Source organism: Pseudozyma hubeiensis (assembly GCF_000403515.1).
Source record: "Pseudozyma hubeiensis SY62 DNA, scaffold: PHS6, whole genome shotgun sequence".
In the NCBI taxonomy this organism is placed as follows: Eukaryota; Fungi; Basidiomycota; class Ustilaginomycetes; order Ustilaginales; family Ustilaginaceae; genus Pseudozyma; species Pseudozyma hubeiensis.
In genome coordinates this window covers 1-18,989 of record NW_012133788.1, presented here as the reverse complement: position 1 = coordinate 18,989, position 18,989 = coordinate 1, and the positions used below count along the sequence as shown (strand labels likewise).

Here is an 18,989-nt window from a genome sequence, read left to right as displayed (position 1 = left end):
TCGGGCTGCGGCAGCAGCTGCTCATGCTCGAGAAGAAGGAGGAGCATCTCAACAAAAAGATCGATGACGAGCTCAAAAAGGCCAAGGCCAATGTCACAACCAACAAGCGAGCGGCGCAAGCGGCATTGCGGCAGAAGAAGGCATACGAGAATGAGCTGGATCGAATCGCAGGGACCAGGATGACGCTCGAGACGCAGGTCAACGCCATCGAGAGCGCCAACATGAACCTCGAGACCATGACAGCCATGCGCAAAGGTGCCGACGCCCTCAAGACGATTCACGGCAGTCTCAACATCGATAAGGTCGACTCGACCATGGACTCCATCCGCGAACAGATGGATCTCACCAACGAGATCTCGGACGCTATCTCCAACCCCGTGGGCATGGGCCACGACATTGACGAAGACGAGCTCAAGAACGAGCTCGAAGAGCTCGAGCAAGACGAGCTCAATGAGAGGCTTGTGGGTGCCGACTCGGTGCCTCTGCACACACCTGCTGTTGCCACATCGGCAGGGCCTTCGCGCATCTCGAACGGTCCGGAGCGCAAGCAAGCCGTGGTGGAAGACGACGACGATGCCGAGCTACGTGCGCTGCAGGCGGAGCTCGCCATGTGAATGCGCATGCACTACTCTCTTTTGCCAAAGGATTCTGTTACGCTTGTCAATCGAGGTCGGCTTGGTGGTCTGTCTTGGAGCACTTGGAGCGTTCAGCATGTGCTTGCAAACGCAACGGTCGTCGCTCGCACCTTCAGAACGTGCTTGATAAAAGCCCAGCGTTGACTCTGTATCTCATCGCTGTCGTAGCGTCATTTTTGCATCAGTCGGCGCTTCGAGGCTGTACAAATGCCGACGCCATACGTCTCCGGTCGCTGCAGTTCGTTTGGAACGATCCTTCCTCCTTTACAACGGTACCAGTCTCAAACCGTGCCGCTGCTCATTGAACCCTCGTGCTCGTGTTGATTCCGGCTCTTCGCCCTCCATATATGTACTCTTTTGCAACTCGTGTTTCAATCGTCATGCTGCTTATTCCTGGCTTGAAGCGAAAGTGCCAATGCACCCCGTTCCGCAACGCCTTGAACTAAGTTGGAGACTATAATGAGCCAAGTTGTGGGCACAGGGAAGCCTGCGCATGGGACGCATGATCGCGCAACCTTTCAGAGCAATGGCCTTGGTCAGCTGTCTGGAACAGGTTCAATTGTGCATTTGCGGTGTTTGTACTGTGTTGAATTCCTCTAAAGACGAATGCCAGCTCCCGCTAAGTTGGCAAGGTCTGAGCGCATCTTTTGCCATCCCAGAGACATGCGTAAAAGAGTCGTGAGTCGTCTCTTGGAATCTCGGATCGGCAGGAGGTGGCTGAATCCGAACGCGCTCCTCATGTTGCGTGTGCTCCAAGAGCATGTTCTCTTCTCATGCACGCAAATCACTTCGCTGCGTCCGATTCATGGGCGAAGCGCTCCGAGGCGGGCGCAATTGTGTTGTCCCTCAAGACAGCGCGAAAGTTTGCGGCACTTGGCCTATGTCTCTTCGGCTAACAGTTTTGGCGCACCTGTCTCACGAAGCTCTCTCCAGCTGAATTCAAGCCAAATACCCCTTTAAGAGCTAAACAGAATTTAGACTGCCGCTCCGCAGGCCCGCTCGCGTTGTGCCTCTCCAGGGCGATTTGGCTGTACGGCACGCCTCCCTCGTCGATTCACGTTTCGGGATCTTTTGCGTGTCCAGGCTACTGTAGACAGCTCGTTGGGCTTCTTGCACACTCTTTCTTGTCCTCGAGACCATTCAACCGTCCTTCTCATCCACCTCATTTCGTCCTCTCAACCTTCTCTTTCGTTCTTGTACACGTCTGTCCCACCTCAACTGCGTCTGCCGATACAATCGAGCCACCTTTATCGCCCATTGCACCTCTGTACGACCTGTCACGACCACCGACTCCTCACTTCGATACCTCTTCCTTTGGCGCTTCTTTTCCTGTTCATCTCAATCCAGCTACCTCTCAATAAGTAAGATGATGATGGAATGACGGCATCCCCACGCGCTACTAGATTTTCGTATCTCAGAGCAGCCCAGTCCTCATCGGCTCTCTGCGAGTCTGCGGCTTCATCTAGCTTGCTTCTCTCTCGACCTTAGCCGTCCTGCGTCTGCGGCTCTCACATCCTCCGATCTTCGCACGATGACGGAAGCATCCATCGCTGGGCCGTCGGCAATACCAATGACCTCTATCAGCTCCACCGTGTCCCCTGTCGATGTCGAAACCACCAATTGGAATGCAGTCAAAATCTTCGCAGTGCAGCACCAACTCTCCCTCAGGCTGCTGGAAGCTGCGCGCGATGCTGTCACCGCACAACCCGCAGAACATGCTGAGGACCACGACTTTGGCTCAGATACGCCGTATCACATCACGGCGACGCGCCTCGACACAGGTCGCGTCATCTTTCGCTTCCGCTCCCGTCAATCAGGTCTCGGTCAGTCCGATGCTCAACCTTCTGCAATGTCACAGCACCAAGGGATGCCCCGATCCAGCTCATCCGGCGCCATTTTCACACGGCCGCCTCCCGAGTCACCCGACGCTCATCAGCCCGTTCCGAAGATGAATCTGGCCAACACGCTCTTGCGCAAGACTGGCAATCTCAGTCTGAAGCATTCCAGATCTATACCCGTTCTGCGTCGCAAAGCTTCATCCAACCTTGCCCCCGCCTTCTCTCCGAATCCAGCTGCGAGCTCGTCTAGCGGTGCACCTCCTCCTCCTCCAAACTCGACACTAGCCGACAATTTGCTCAGTCACACCCACTTGCCTGCTCCCGCCTTGCCCCTTGTCCCCGCATCGCGTTCCGCTTCCGATCACCACCAGCGAGACGGCCAGTCTCAAACAAAGCGAGGAGCTGTTGGTCACAGCATCAGCATGGCTCGTGCTGGCAGCACCCCTGTCAGTGGTACCTACGCGAATCGCCAGGCTCCGGACCACATTCAAGAAGGCGACGTGCTCGGCGCTGTGCTCGGACTCGGTCAGGCTGACCTGTGGTCCAGTGCGCACGCCGATACTTCATCCCGGTCGCATCCTCGCAGATCGTCCAGCAGCTCGTTCGAGCCCTCACAAGACCCCTCGCTTCGTTCGAACCCGCTCCCAGACGTGCGTCTTCCAGAAGGCAGCTTCGACATGCGTCTCGCCAAGCAGCCGCGTTCCAATCAACTCAGAGAGGCTCAGTCATTTGAATCGAATGCATCAGATGCAACAGCCCGTGGCAGAGACGACTACGACCTGCGGATCGACAGCTTTCCAGCCGAGCTGCATCCTTTATTGCCCGAGGAACCTAACAGCAGCATCACAGCGCCTCCCAGAACGCTCGTCTTCGACGTGATTCAGTGCTATCGTCGACCTTCGCCGGCACCGTCACAACACCAGCTGACGGTTGATGCTGGTTCCGACATTTCTGCGTCCATCCCCGCCTCGGGCATCGCAGACCTGACATATTCCACCGCCATCAACGCGCAGGCACAATCGTTGCAAACCTCGGCAGCGCCCGGGGATGATCCGCGATTTGCTGTGTGGGCCGTCAGGAGCGACAGGAACGACGGCACTTTCGTGATCAGCAACCGAGCTGGTCAGACCGACGATCGCCCAAACTCAGAGCTTGCCTCCTCGATGAGCGACTCTCCGGAGCTCACAAACAAGCGGCCTAAACGGAGAAGCCGCCTGCCGTTCGGTGATGATTACTTTACAACTGCCGCCTCTCCCAGAAGCGCTTCCACTTCTAGTCCCGCCTCGGAAAGGACGGCGGACGTCTCGCAAAGATCCCCGCCAAGCGGAAAAGCGGTCTTGCTCGCTGCATCTGCCGCACGTCTGGTGGCAGAACTGACCGCCGAAATCGATCTCGATCTGCGCAGCGACTTTTTCTACACGTTTCGTGCTTTTATGTCTCCGATGAATCTGCTCGAGCTGCTCATCCTACGCTTCGAATGGGCTGTCTCTGAACCCAGTTCTGCCGCAGACGAAGCACGTCGCCGCATAGTGCGTGTGCGCACCTACGTCGTCATCAAGCACTGGCTGCAGCACCATTTCGACTTTGACTTTCTTCCCAGCCGCGCTTTGCGGCAGCGACTTGCTACGTGGCTCAACACTATGGCCAAGGATGCACGAATCGCCACGCGTCCCGCAGATCTGAACATCATCAACAGCTTGCGCAAGGTCGTCAGAGCCCTCAAGGAGACCTACTCGCAATCGGGCGTGGGCGGCCTCCTTTTCAATGATGCTGGCCGCCTCGCCGACAGCCCTACTTCGCATCCCAGGACCAACAGCCTTTCCACTCTTGGATCGAGCTCACACGACTCCGAGTCCAGCATCGCCGCAACGTCGAGTCCCGCATCGAGCGGAGAGCATCGCATGAGTAGCTCGGGGTCCATGCCCTCCATCGCCGAGGATGTCAACCTCGATTTTGCCGAAGATCCCAGCTCTCACGATGCTCCTCACACCAAGTCTCCGCTGTCCGGACGGAGTCAGCCCTCGTCTCCACAAGCTACTCGAGCCGACCTTTCCGACGCCACGCGGGCCGCCGCACAGAAGGCCGCTGCAGAGTCGGTGCTCGTCTCGCACCGACACACCCTTGCACCTGTGCCAACCCATCTTACGCGTTCCACGCCTTCAGCCCCTAGTCCATCTCTGCTGCCATCTTCGATGCCTCATGGCGCCAGTGCACTGTCCCGTGCTTTTGCACAGACTGCGAGTCGCATCTCCAAGCTGAAGAGGGCGCTCGGTAGCCGCGGCTTGGGCATGAACAGCAACCATGATGTTGACGCTGAAGCCGAGGAGTGTGGCGACCTTCTGTTCTCAAAAGGTGGGCTCGACAGGCTCTTGCAATTCTTTGCCGCCGAGCAATCCCGGAGACAGTCTCTGCTTTCTTCTCGCGATACGAAACCGGTTCGTCAACGACCTCTTTCCCGTACCGACGAGGTCGACGAAGAGCAAGACGAAGGTCCAGCGAGTCAAGCGTCTGAGGACAGCACAGGTCAAGAGGAGACGCCCAGCCTGGTAGGCGCTTCCACTAACCGTTCCACACCAGCCAGTTCTATTGACCTGGCCCGCCTCTCGGACAAGCATGCTTCGCACGATGACGGTGCTCGTCAAGGTCTTGGCATCGACATAGAGACCTCTGAGCAGCACGGGGGCGAAAGCTCCCTGGCTGCGCCTGGTCAGGACCTCTTTGGTCTTAACCCGGCCAGCATTCAGCACCTCGCCTCGCTTGCTCACGTGAGGCCCAAAGTCGAAGAGTGTCTTCATCACGCCGCTAGCGAACAAACACTCCGATCAGTGTCGCGCATGCCTGTCGGACGTGATTCGGTTGGAATCGCCAGCGTTGCTGGAACTAACGTGCAGCGGCGCCAATCGACCCGAGACTCGCTCCTGAGCAACGGCGCCCCGCGTATCGTTCAAATCGACGACATCGATCTTTCCAGCGACGAGGACGACTTTGCTGTGCGCAAAGCGCTGCGTCGCCTTCCGGGAGCCAGAGATTTGCGCCAAGCCAACACCATCCGGGATCTTGAGCCGCAGTCATCGGCACCTGGACGCGACAGTGTCGATTCAATGGCCTCTTCGATGTTCCGACATGCCGGCTCCACGCGTCACTTTCACGTGGGCTCTTTCGGCATGGGGCACGCTCGCGGCCTCAGCGTCGACAGCGCTTTTCTCGGCTCCGAACACCTCGGAGCTCTGCCACAAGCGTTGCAGCCAGCCCTGCCGGTGATCACCACGGTGCAGTCAGAGATGCTGGACCCCGATGAGGCGCTGCAGGGCTACGAGCTGGTCAAAGGTTTCCGCTTGGACGACATTGAAAGCGATGACGAGGAGCCGGGTGATGTCGAGGCAGCTCTGCGTCGACTAGAGGGTATCATCGATGAAGACCGGCAAAAGCAAAAAGCCAACCGGGTCGAACGTCTCTGGCAGCGTTCCATGGCTAGGAACGCCAAGGTGGAGGATCGCGGCAATGTTACTGACAAACGTAACAGCGAGTCGTCGCTTCACTCCAAGGGCGATCGCACGCTGTCGTCTTCTCTCACGGGAGGATCGCTCGCTGACGCAGAAGACGAGATCTCCAACGCGTCTGTCCATCCGTGCGACTCATCGAGCGATACGCCACTTGACGCGACGCGACCTCATCCATCCACCGTGCAGCCCAAGGAGCTCGGTGCCCAATCATCGTTCTTGGATCTTCGAGACAGCGTCAGCACGTCAGAATCTGGAGCGCAAGGCGAGGAGCGTCTTGCTGACGACCCTACGTCTGGAGCGCAACGACACTTCACCGAAGATCTCAATGCTCTGGCAGTAGCCGATGTAGTCGGGCAGCCTGCATCCCGCACGAACGTCCCGCAGCGAGCCATCAATCTGCTTCCGTCGCCGAAAAGCGGCCTGTCAAATACGCTTCCTATCCATCGCTCGTTCCTCCTGTCTTACGGATCTGGCTCGGTGGCCAGGCAGATGTGTTTGATCGAAGCCGAACTGCTGCGTTCCGTCTCGTGGGACGAACTGGCTTCGTCGCGGTGGCGCGAGCGTCGCTTTGGCGCCGAAGTCACCGACTGGGAAGCCTTCTACCGCGATAGGGTGCGCGATCGGCTCGAGGCGCAGCGCCTCGGCGAGGTGCATCAGGAACGCGCGGTAGAAGCCATCGTCGCTCGCTTCAATCTCACGTCGAACTGGGTCGCCAGCGAGGTCGTCCTGACGCAGAACATCGACGAGCGAGCAGCGGTCATCTCCAAGCTGATCCGTATAGCCTGGAAGTGCTACTTGCATTCCAACTTTGCCTCGCTCGCCCAGATCATCTTTGGCCTCAGCACACCGTGGGTGGAACGGCTCCGCCGTACGTGGAATCGAGTGGGCTACTTTGAGATGCGCATGTGGCGGGATCTCAACTCGTTCGTCGGACCTCGTCACAATTTCCACCACCTCCGCAATGCCATGTTGAAGCTGGTCGAGTCCTCCGCCGGAGGCAGCGGTCCCGCCGACTTCAGCTCCACGCCAATGGTCGCAGAGACCAGCAAGACCGGATCAGCCCGAAGCTGCGTTCCCTTCTTCGGCCTGTTTGTCTCGGACCTGATGCAGTACGATGCCATGCCGACCTTTTTAGACCCGACATCGCCTACGATGGCCGCTACGACGACGACCTACGCCCAAGACGGCAACGTCCGCATTCATCCTGTTGATGCAAACGCATTCGACGGTCTGGCTCCACTGCCTCCGGGTGTGGTCCTCGAGCCGCTCATCAACGTGCTCAAGTTCCGCAACATCGCCGAGGTCATTCGGCAGATCTCCGCCTTCCAGAACGCAGCCAAAAACTACCCAACCATGTTTGAAGCCGAGAAAGGCGCTTACGTACGTTGTCTCAAGCTGCGTTGCCTACCTGGCGAATTGCTCGCTCGCTTGAGCCACATGGCCGAGTCTTGAGGTGCAACCTCCAGCTCAACCACACGGCCAACCTATACCCACACTTTCGTTTTCGGGTCGCACTGTCTTTTCAGACAAGACTATTACTGCCATGTACCCATCCTTTGTCCATTCAAGTACCACTATCGTTACCGACTAATTGCCAAACCACGTTCTTTGCTCCAGTTTACCCACGAATGATGTTTTTCTGTCTGCATTAAGTAGGTGGTGTCTGCGGATGTCCCAAACGTGTTACGCGCGAGTGATGTGCAGACGTGAGCGAAGCCAACCAGAACGCAAAGCAAAGTCGCGTCTCATCTCAGGGCCAGGAGCGCAAGCGAGCCACGCTGGCCCGTGGCGTAAATGAACAGACGCGTCGCGGTCGAGACCTTGCTCGTCGTGTTAATTGATTTCGAGAAATGCGCACCGCACAACTCAAGAACAACAACAGTCAAGCCAACTGTCGAGGGTCCCGCCAGGCGCGAAAAATCAGCTGCATTTGACAGGCTGAGGCCGCAGCAGCAGCAAGTCGCTGTTCTCCTTCTTTTCCTTCCTCATCACCGTTGCTCTACGCTCTCCTACACCACAATCGACAACGAACCCCAGCTCTGAGCCCCGGAGAAGCAAGTCATACTCTCGAAGCATCGTTTCCGAGCACCGATCCACCCCTTCCGCACATCAACGACGACCGTAAGACCTCATAGGCAGGCAATCATCTTCTCATCCACGCTCAGCATAGACAACCATGTCGGGCTTTGACTCGGGTCGTGTCTTCTCGGCCCAGGCGCTGGCAGGGTCCGAGGCATCTAGAGCTCCCGATGCTCCTGCACAGACCGAGCAGACGCTCTTCAACTTTGTCCAGACCTTCCGCACAGGCAGCGACTATGTGTACCGTGATCGTCTCCGCGCTAACCTTCTCGCCAAACAATACGTCCTAGAGGTTCAGCTCGAGCACGTCCAGCTCTGGAGCAACGATCTCGCGCAGGCGCTCCGAGACACCCCCTCGGATATCCTGCCTCTCTTCGAATCGGCGGTCAAGCGCGCAGCACGAGCGATCCTGTACCCTGTCATCACCCGAGACGAACAGCGCCCCGAAGCGCCGGACTGCCAAGTGACTCTTCGTAGTCATGCCAACCTCACACCCATGCGCGACTTGCACGCCGACAGCATCTCTCATCTCGTCCGTGTTCCAGGCATCGTCATCGGTACCACCACCCTCTCCTCACGAGCCACACACCTTCAAGTTATGTGCAGAGATTGCCGCGCAACCAAGACTCTCCCTGTTGTCTCAGGTTTTGGCGGCTTCACGCTGCCGCGATACTGCGACTCGACAAAGATGGACACTACAGCACCCAAGTGCTCGATAGATCCCTACGTCATCCTTCACGACAAGTGTCGCTTCGTCGACAACCAGACCGTCAAGCTGCAAGAGGCGCCAGACATGGTTCCTGTAGGTGAGCTGCCTCGACACATGCTCATGTCGGTTGACCGTGCGCTCTGCGGGCGTGTCGTCCCTGGCTCGCGCATCATCGCGACCGGTGTCTACTCCACGTTCAACAATGCCGGTAGCGGCAAAGGCGGCAAGGCCGGTGCCATCGCTCTACGCACCCCCTATCTCAGAGTCGTCGGCCTAGAGATCGACGCTGAAGGAGCGGGGGGACGCGGAATGGCGCGCATTTTCTCTGCCGAGGAGGAAGAAGAGTTCGCCAGACTTTCGAGGACAAGAGACTTGTACGAGAAGTTCTCTGCCAGCATCGCGCCAAGTATCTTTGGCAATCAGGACATCAAGAAGGCCATTGCATGTCTGTTGTTCGGTGGCTCGAAGAAGGTGTTGCCGGACGGCATGCGACTTCGTGGCGACATCAACGTCCTCATGCTTGGTGACCCTGGTACTGCCAAGTCGCAATTGCTCAAGTTCGTCGAGAAAGTGTCACCGATCGCCGTCTACACGTCCGGCAAGGGTTCGTCTGCTGCCGGTTTGACCGCGTCGGTACAGCGTGATCCGCAGTCGCGCGAGTTCTACCTCGAAGGTGGTGCCATGGTGCTCGCAGACGGCGGCGTGGTGTGTATCGACGAGTTTGACAAGATGCGCGACGAGGATCGTGTCGCTATCCACGAGTCGATGGAGCAGCAGACCATCTCGATCGCCAAGGCAGGCATCACAACCATCTTGAACACGCGTACATCGGTGCTGGCGGCGGCCAACCCAATCTTTGGCCGATACGACGACATGAAGTCGCCAGGCGAGAACATCGACTTTCAGACCACCATTCTGTCCCGTTTCGATATGATCTTCATCGTCAAGGACGAGCACAACGAGCAGCGCGATCGCACTATGGCCAAGCACGTCATGAACATCCACATGAACCGCGCCAACGACGCCTCGGCCACGGGCGAGTTCGACATCGAGCAGATGAAGCGATACGTTTCGTTCTGCAAAGCACGCTGCGCACCCCGCCTTTCGCCCGAAGCCGCCGAGAAGCTGTCGTCGCACTTTGTCGCGCTGCGCAAGCAGGTGGCTCAGGTGGAACGCGACAATGACGAACGATCCTCGATCCCCATCACGGTGCGTCAGCTGGAAGCCATCGTGCGTATTTCGGAATCGCTGGCCAAGGTGACGCTCTCACCCTCTGTGGGCGAGGAGCACGTCGACGAGGCCATGCGTCTGTTCCGTTCCTCGACCATGGACGCAGTGCAGGCGGGCAACGTGGAGGGTATGACACGCGGTGAGCTCGCCGAAGAGTGCCAGAAGCTGGAGCGCGAGATCCGTAGAAGGCTGCCTATTGGTTGGAGCACGAGCTACGCCAAGCTGCGTCACGAGTTTGTCGAGAGCCAAGGTTACACCAACCACGCGCTCGAGAGGACGCTTTTCATCCTCGAGAAGCGCGATGTGATCCGATTCTCGAACCAGCGCAAAGCCCTCACACGTACCGGTGTCTGATCGTGAAGGCAATTGTCTGCTTGTATGTTCTGCTCTAGTCTACCTTTACAGTTCTCGTTGTCGTTTCCCGTCTCATCATTGTATACCGTTGCGGCTTGTACCTTTAGTTTCTGCCTTGCCCATTGTCACACCACTGTCTGTTTTGGTTTTCATGCGTGGAGTGGGTGACTAGCTCGCTATTGGCTGCAATGTAGCGCTACACTGAGAGGTCTCGCGTCGATAGAGCGTTTGCGAGGAGCCTCTGACCCGCCTGCGGTCTGCCGGTATACACGCATGAACCATCAGCCATCGGAGAAGTCAAAGTCGCAATCACTGTGAGGCGAACAGACGCGGCTCGCACTCGTCTTAAACTTGGCGTCAAGCTTGACCTAGGCAACACACTATCTGATCGCGCCACGACAGCGCAACATTGCTGGCCTTCCTGTGTACAACAGACTGGGACTGAAGGTGCCTTAGAAGACTCTTGAGAGAAATCGATGCCGGACACAAGCTCTCCTCGGCTGTGAGAAGGAAGAGCCTCGGTCGAACACCGGTGATGGCATCGTTGATTCGAGCGTCGTATGCTATGATGCGCTGAGACCGTATCCAACTGCATTTCAAGCACCACGTTACCCGCGGCCACCCCGCAATCCCGATTATCGGATCAGCCGCGACCCTGCATAATCTCAATCGTATTACCGCGCATGTTAAGCCACATGAGCTGGACGGGTTGCGACGCTGCCCAACATTTCCAGCGGGTACTGCTCAAGTGCCTTGCCCCAAAATTTCGAAGATTGTGAGAAAAAGATATCACCGAAGTAGAAATTTATTCTTTAAGTTTCAGAGAGGAGCGAAGCATGCTTCCGAGAGCTTCTCCGGACGGCACATCCGACGCTGCACAGCCCAAGGCTCTCTCCGAAGGCCATGCTAGGCGTGTGGACTGTCTGACAAGTCCATGTCGACGGTCAGAAAGGACGCAGACGTGTTCAGCGGTCAGACTAAGGCAGCAGAGGCGTTTCGAAGCCGCGCTTGGATTGTGAAGCTCGGTCGGCGTCGTGTTCTCAACTCAAAATCTGCCGTAGCGGTGGGCAAGGGTATAAGTAAGCTTGCCGAACACGTATCGCTTATCTCGGTCTTTGTTCGCTGTACCTGTACGCCACTCGTGCCAGGCGATACCGAGGATTCGCATGCAACCGATCGATGGTCGCACTGTGACTGCTGGAACGGGATCAACGTCTGCTCGCGGGCCGAGCATGAGTAGTGCTGTAATCGGTTGCGAAAAAGCACGCGCCCGTACAGCCCGTGCTGATCAGCTGTCCGTCCGCGTTCCAGACACTTTCGTACCCCCGTGCAGCTCTTCAGAGCGTCATCTCGCGACAAACGCGGGGCTTGGTGATGGCTTTCAAAAGTCACATGGATGAAAGTGGTGATGCTGGTTCGCTACACGCATGCTATACGGAGTGCAAGATGCTAAGATGGGGCCTAAGTGCCTACGTGGACAACATGGATGAATTACAAACTTTTCTATTTAGTCGAGCAATAAGGACAAAGCCACACGGCACCGCTTCGTGCTCGCTGCTCTCTGCTCGCTGCATCCACGCAGCCAGGGGGAAAAAATGAGGCTTCTCGAAATTGGTTTCTGGTCAGTCTTCACCCGCTCTTTTACACTGCCGTACCCGCGTCGTGTGTCGTTCGTTGCTCCTCTCGTTTTGTGCCTGCTTTGTGGTTCACTCAGCTTTGTACGTGCGTGTGTGGGTGGATTGCAATTTCGGTTGCTGTTCGACCAATTGAAGATTTCGCATTGCAGGTTGTTGCTTCGTCACCACCACCAACACTGCCAAGGCCCTCGTATACTTGCAGCCTCCTTCCGCTTTACATCTACCCTTCGCCTTCGCTCTGGGTCATATACCACTACGCAGCTGTAAAGCTGGCATCCAGCAACTGCGGTCTTTCTTCGGCATTGGCGTTGGACCCAACGACGTCCATACGAGGTGCCGACCGCGCCCAGTCTCGCCGCCTCACCGCCCAGGACACGCCTACAGCCCATCGCTTCCACATGCTCAATCGATCCACCTAGCACTAGCGCTTCTCAGCAGCATCTATACGCCCCGTGGTCCAACTCTTCATCATCCTCGTTCTTACATCTCGCACAGCAAGCGGCCATGTCCAGCAGTACTGCACTCCACCCTCAATCCACCAAGTACCACGCGCGCTCAGAGACACGCTCTACCTCACCACCCAGCCTCACACAGACCAGCAGCCCTTCCTCGAGCGACTCTACTGGCGACGACGAGACGCTGGCAAACGGTAGGGCTCACCGTCGCGCAGCCGACCCTGCTGTTGCTGACCCTCATCAGCTTGCCAAAGCCGCGTCCGCAGCCGAATTCTCGCCCAGCATTTGGGGCGACCATCCGCAGTCTCTCATCACTGATCTCGACGTCAACGCCAACGGCCACAAGTCGGGCTTTGAGGCTATGAACTTTGCAGGCTGGGACATCGGCATGCAAAACGATGCCGAGCTGTCCATGGAGATGGACTCTACTTCCAGCACCGACTACGGCTTCTCACCTCAGTCCATCCACTCTCCTGCCTCCTCTCACAACGCCATGTCCAGCTTCGCGAGTGCATCGCGTGCCATGACCCACGATAGCCCTGATGGCTCCGACCGTAAGACCGGCTCATTGTCTCACGATCCCACAACAGCCCCGAGCACCTCCAGCTTCGCCGGCAGCGGCGAGGATTCGGATGGTCATGTCGCATGGACAGGCAAGACGGGCGACAACGACGAAGCCATGTTCGACTCGTTTGTTCAAGCCGGTTCCTTTGGCTCTCCCGCTGTCAAGTCGGAGCCTTTCCCGGCGAATGCCACCAACGGGCAACCCTTTGTCGCCATGAACATTCCAACGTCCTCAGTTTCCACGATGATGCCACCATCTGCGTCGACCAAGCCAATCCAATCTCTTGTGTCTCATGTTAACAACAACGCGAGCGCCAGCGCTTCCTCATCGCGCCGCAACTCGGGCGAGTCATCCGAGCCCAAGAAGCTCCCCGGCTCCACCTCTGTAGCGGCGCGGCGCATGGGTTCTCAGACAGCAGTGCACAGCAACAACCTCGATGCAGACCTCGGCTATTCCGCATTCGAAGTCGTTCGCCCCAATCGCGAAGGTCTCAAGGATCTCCAGGTCCACATCAACGGTGTTCCCATGCACGGCGCCAAATCACGCGTCGAAACCCAGATCAGAATGCGTATCGAGCTGGTCCGTCCAAAGACAACTCCTGCCGGCGGGTGGGAACGCATCGGTTCCTTTACGCACATCAAGCTTCCCCCCCTCAGCGGCACAAAGCGCAAGTCGAAAAAGTACCAAAAGACAGACGTGCCTCCCGAAAAGACGCTCTTTGTCGACGCCACCGTAGTAAACGCTACACCGCCCCACGATCGCGTCCACGTATGCAAAGGCTGCCGACAGAGGGAGCGGAAACGTGCCCACCGCAAAAAGGATCCGAAAACACCGCACGAAAGCTCGCCAAGCGCAGAGGAGATGAAGAGCCTCGGCATCGACCCTGCCGCTCCCGACGCCGTGGAGAGGACACAGGCACGCATGGAGGAAGAAGAGAAGAAGCGCGTTGTTCTGTTCAATTGCGGAGACTTTGTCGACTTTGAAGAGGGCGAGGCAGTCCTGCCCACTCGCATCACATGCTATTGCCGTCATCACAAGGAGAAGGTTGGCTTTTGCGTCATCTTTACCATGCGCGACTGGCAAGGTCGCCTCGTCGCCACCGGCTCCACGCCTCCCATCATGATCACCGACGACCACAAGTCAATGGGTCAGGCTGCTCAAGCCGCACAGGCTGCCGCATCTGCTGCAGCCTCTCCCTCGGCATCAGCATCTCTCGGCGTCATCAAACAAGTCAACGGCACAAGTCCACGATACCCGGCTTCTCATCAGTCTCAGTCGCAAGAGGATCTGGTCAACGGCGCCAACTCTACGAGTGGAAGTGCGACGCCCAACGGCAGCATCAACGTGGAACCGCCCACAAAGCAGAAGAAGGAACGTTCCAAACCTTATGATGGCAATCGACGCCGACGCAATACGTCGGGCAAAGATCTCAACATGACCCCGTATTCTGGAACCGGACAGAACACGCCCGCGGTCAGCGCAACGTCTCCCGTCCCTGCCTCAAACGGTGTCGATTTTAGCTCAAATGACTTCTGGAACGCTTTTGCAACTGCGGGCACAACCATGAATGGGCTCGGGCGCAGTAACAGCACCAGCACTGGCACGAAGACGCCCGGAGAAGCATCCAGTGTCGGTGACTCTCCTGCACCTGCAAGCTTGGTTGGCATTGGAGCAACGCAGCCCGTGCAGCAGCCGAACGGCCTCCAGCAGCAGCCGCAGCCTCTGCAGTTGTCGCAGATGCCGCCTCAATTGCAAGCTCAGCTGGCACAGGGCTCCCTGTCTCCAACGACTCTGCAGACCAATCTCGCCAGCGTGCCCAACTTTGATCTCGAACAGTTCTTCCGCAATGCCCAGGCAGGCGTCTCAAGCGGCGTCGACTTTGCGCAGCTCATGGCAATGGCTGCCGCCGCCGCATTGCCGCCTCACCTTCGGCCCAACTCTGGCTCTATCGCCACCCCTCCCGGGTTTGCGCAGGCCTCTCCTTCTGGACCGAACCACAGCATCGAGCAGGCTCCTCAGCCGAAGATCTCCAAGCTCATCCCCGGCGAGGGACCTACGAGCGGAGGTATCGAGGTCACCGTCCTGGGAGAAAACTTTACCGAAGGTGTCACCTGCGTATTCGGCGACACCCCTGCCGCCAACACCAAGGTTTGGGCCAGCAACACGCTTGTCTGCCTCCTGCCGCCAAGCTCGAGCCCCGGTCCTGTTGTTGTCAGCGTCAAGACCCCTGGACAGGTAGCACAGCCGCCTCCGGTCAACGGCCCGTTGCAACTATTCACCTACATTGACACTACCGACCGTGCGCTCATGGAGTTGGCACTGCAAGTCGTCGGCCTCCAGATGACGGGCCAGATGCGCTCGGCGCGAGAGGTTGCCATGCGCGTCGTTGGCTCTGGCGGTGGTCAGCAGCCCGGAATGCCAGCTGCTTTCAACAATGGAGGTGCCAGTGGCGGGGGCGTCTCCCACGCAGAGGCTCGCGAGGCGATTACCGGCCTGTTCACCAGCAGGTCGCAGAGCTCCAGCTTCCAAGATACCCTCGTGCAATTCCTCTCGCTTCTCGATGCAGACGTCAGCGACATTGACCAAGCAGCACCGCGAACCGATGCAATTCGCCTCGCCAACAAGCAGGGCCACACCTTGCTTCATCTCGCCACGCTCATGGGCTTCCATCGACTGGTCGAAGCTCTCATCAGCCGCGGCTGCCCGCTCGATGCGCGCGACCGCAACGGTGTCACTGCGCTTCACTTTGCCGCCATACAGGGCCGCGTCACCATCGCTCGCATGCTCCTCCGCGCCGGCGCCCGAGATGACGTTGCAGACGTCAACGGCCTCTACGCCGTCGACTTGGCACGCAATCACGATCAGGTCGACGTAGAGATGATGCTCGACAACACCGCTCGCACTGGCCACTGGCAGACCCGTCGACTCACCTCTCATCCGGATGTAAGCCTCTTGTACGACGAGGATGCCGAGGACATTCTCTCTGACGAGCTTAGCAGCGAGCCGAGCCAGTCTGATGTCGACGACGACAATGTCAGTACCAGCTTTGACGAGTACAGCGATGACAGCTTCTCCGTCAGCGGCGAAGAGGACGTTGAGGGAGTCCGCCTTCCTGCGGTTCCCGACGCAGCTGGCGCAGCCGACGACCTCGAGGCTCGCGAGGCGCTCTCGCAGCTCCCATCGCCTGTCATTGACGAGAAAGCCTCGCTGAAGGAGGCCGATGCTCGTTCGGCGAAAGAGCTTGTCGCGTCATCACACTCCGAGAAAGTCTCGTCAAAGGGCTCAGCACTTCTCGACCCTGCGAGCCAGAAATCTTGGCTGACAAAAGCGGGCGATACGGGAGCCGACTGGATGAACCGAGCTTTCCTTCCGCACACTATGGCTCACAAGTTTGCCCAACTGCACATGCCAGCAATGCCCGCGATGCCAGCTATCCCGGTCTTCCACCTCGCGCTACCCGCCCCTGCCTTCATGCCATGGTCCGCGGCCCAGCGCGGCGAACAGACGCCTGACACGAAGAGTTCGCCCAACGATAAAGGCAAAGCTCGTTCTGGCGATTCGTCTGCCGAACAAGGATGGGAACACGATGAGCGTGGTCGCCTCCTCACGCTGTGGAAGAACATCGTCGAGGAAGGCGCTTGGGGTCTTAATCCGCTGTACAGCCCTCCACCTGCATACGAATCGGTAGCTGCAGCCGAGGCGCAGGACATGAAATCACGTTCGACACCCTCAGTCGCCTCCTCATCCAACACCGTAGATGCTGGGCCGTCTTCTGAGTCGAGCACGCCCACAGCCGGCCCTTCGCGTAGGCCATCGGCACGACGACGTTCAGCTCATCCCGGCAATGAGGCGGCCGCCGCAGCGTCCATCTCGGTATCCACGCTCTCGACTGAAGCGACATCGTCCGCAACGAAGAGCAAAGTATCCACTCACAGCCCATCCACGGCCGTCGCACGCCGTCGCAAGGGTCAATTGCAGCTCCGTGACGATGCGATGCTGGTGTGGTTCTGGATCCCCGTCTTGCTCATTGCAGCTGTCGTCGTGCTATTCTCCAAGAGCTCAAGCATCTTCAGCTACGCCGACTTGGTCAGCTACTTGGACTTGCCCGCCGTCGGGCGCAACCGAGCGCCTTGATTCAGCTCGATCTTGAAGTGCCATGTTCGGATTATTCTCCCTATTTTTGTCTTCGTATTTCTTCATGTAACAACATCGTCTATTTTCGCTGCAATACACCGGTGACCGTTTGCCCGAGAACCCACCTGTGCGGCCCTGACTGTGTACACCAATTCGTCGTTGAGGGCTGCCTCCATAGCCATTGCCATCCCGGGGCTAGGCTCGATCCAAGAGAATAGATTTGTTGCAGTGGCCGTCGCAAGCCATGCCGGGCTGTGTTTGTACAGTGAAGGCGTAAACTTGGACCTTGTGCGGACCTTCCGTGCTTGTACGAGACTTGAACTCGGCGTCGAGCTGCTCCTACATCTTGTGGGAAAGAGTGGGGGACTCAAGTATCCTGATGGAACCTTTACCGCATCCACTTTTTCGACGTTGAGCCAGACGACGAGTACGACATTCATGCGCTCATTTCTGTCGAGGATGGTCACACATTCAGTTTGCGTCCCAACCGTTCAAGGTGCGCTGTATCCTGCGTCCTGGCGTCGCCCTCTAATCTTTGTTCGGCCGCCAACATGAACGCATGGGTGTTTTGAGCCCTGTACGGTCGCAGTCACGGCACAAGACGTTCTAGTCTATACCGCGCGCAGTCACACACAGTAAGCTGCGCCTACCAAGATGGTCTGACATTTTGAAAGCTCCTATTCGCACGTTGCTTCTCCTCGAGGATGTGTGTGTGTGGACTAGCGGACGGTTAAGAAACGGCGTCCATCGACGCTGTGCGTCGGTCATGCAGTATGTTTCCTGGGAATGGCTGTTACGTATCTTGCTAATCACTTGATGGCGGCTTCTCCTCCGAGTGTGCTGTAGGTTGCTGATATCGACGGTTTCGAAGTTCCAGCAAGCCGCAGACGTATTTGACAAGAGCAGTGACGAGAGCTGAGACCATAGCGGCAAGTACCAGAGTCGCCCATGCAGCAACCACAAACGGTTGACATGAGACAGAGCAAGCGCCGGTCGAGTCCAGGACAACGTACTGAGTCAATGACCAGCGGGGGCAATCAGGGCATGGGCTGGTGGCTTGGACGGCATGCGCTGTAGCGCGATCAAAAACCAAAACCAATGATATGCAGGAGAGATATGCAATGCCCATACTGACAGCGGCACAAAAGCGATCGCCAGTGATCCAACGGCGAGGACAAAGAAAGATCGCTCGTACAACGCAACAAGTGTTGACACAACGGCGAGGGTGATGGAACTTTTCTTGACAAGCGCGCAGGACTTTTCGTCAAACTGCATAGGCAAAGGTGTCGTCCAAAGAAGGAACCTTGAACGAGGAGCCAACACTGGCAGAGCTTGCGTTCAGATTGCGTCAAAAGAAACGATTGGATTGATGACTGCACCAGCTGCTAGCAGGACTCTCGACTTTATACGGTCCTTTGCTTGTACGTGGAGGCACTGATTTGTACGCTATATCGTGGACGATGCGGAAAGTGATTGTTGTCGAGAGATGGGGAGATGGTTGGTGAAGAAGCCGAGACATGGAGATTACAAATGGCTAATGCGCACGCTTGGTAGCAGCTGCTTGATTTCTGGTGATTTCTGGTGAGATTGCGTTTTGCCGATGGTAAAGAAGGGCTGCGCAGCGCACACGCGTGGGTTCGCACAACTATACCTACATCTAGCGCGGTGTCGTCAACCCACCTGGGTGCATTCTGGCGCTGATAGCACGCACACGAGAGTCACGCAATGTGTCTTGACATGGTACCTAGCGCAGAAAGTAGCTGTCAGAGACCGCACGTCAAGGTTCTGAGCTAGGGTTAGGGTTAGGGTTAGGGTTAGGGTTAGGGTTAGGGTTAGGGTTAGGGTTAGGG

General features: G+C 57.5%; 4 protein-coding genes across 4 annotated transcripts; all 4 read left to right on the top strand.

Moving 5' to 3' along the window:
• Nucleotides 1–23: 23 nt before the first annotated feature.
• Nucleotides 24–614, top strand: PHSY_000357 (hypothetical protein; the record flags this gene model as incomplete). The annotated part of the gene is made up of 1 exon (XM_012330998.1): nt 24–614. The coding sequence occupies one exon, from the start codon at nt 24–26 to the stop codon at nt 612–614; it is 591 nt and encodes a 196-aa protein (XP_012186388.1).
• A 1,591-nt stretch (nt 615–2,205) lies between these two features.
• PHSY_000356 (hypothetical protein) lies at nt 2,206–7,428 on the top strand (the record flags this gene model as incomplete). Its single annotated transcript, XM_012330997.1, has 1 exon — nt 2,206–7,428. The coding sequence occupies one exon, from the start codon at nt 2,206–2,208 to the stop codon at nt 7,426–7,428; it is 5,223 nt and encodes a 1,740-aa protein (XP_012186387.1).
• A 724-nt stretch (nt 7,429–8,152) lies between these two features.
• PHSY_000355 (hypothetical protein) lies at nt 8,153–10,348 on the top strand (the record flags this gene model as incomplete). The annotated part of the gene is made up of 1 exon (XM_012330996.1): nt 8,153–10,348. The coding sequence occupies one exon, from the start codon at nt 8,153–8,155 to the stop codon at nt 10,346–10,348; it is 2,196 nt and encodes a 731-aa protein (XP_012186386.1).
• Nucleotides 10,349–12,489: 2,141 nt separating this feature from the next.
• PHSY_000354 (ankyrin repeat protein) lies at nt 12,490–17,139 on the top strand (the record flags this gene model as incomplete). Its single annotated transcript, XM_012330995.1, has 1 exon — nt 12,490–17,139. One exon carries the CDS (start codon nt 12,490–12,492, stop codon nt 17,137–17,139), a length of 4,650 nt encoding a protein of 1,549 aa, XP_012186385.1.
• Nucleotides 17,140–18,989: the final 1,850 nt, after the last annotated feature.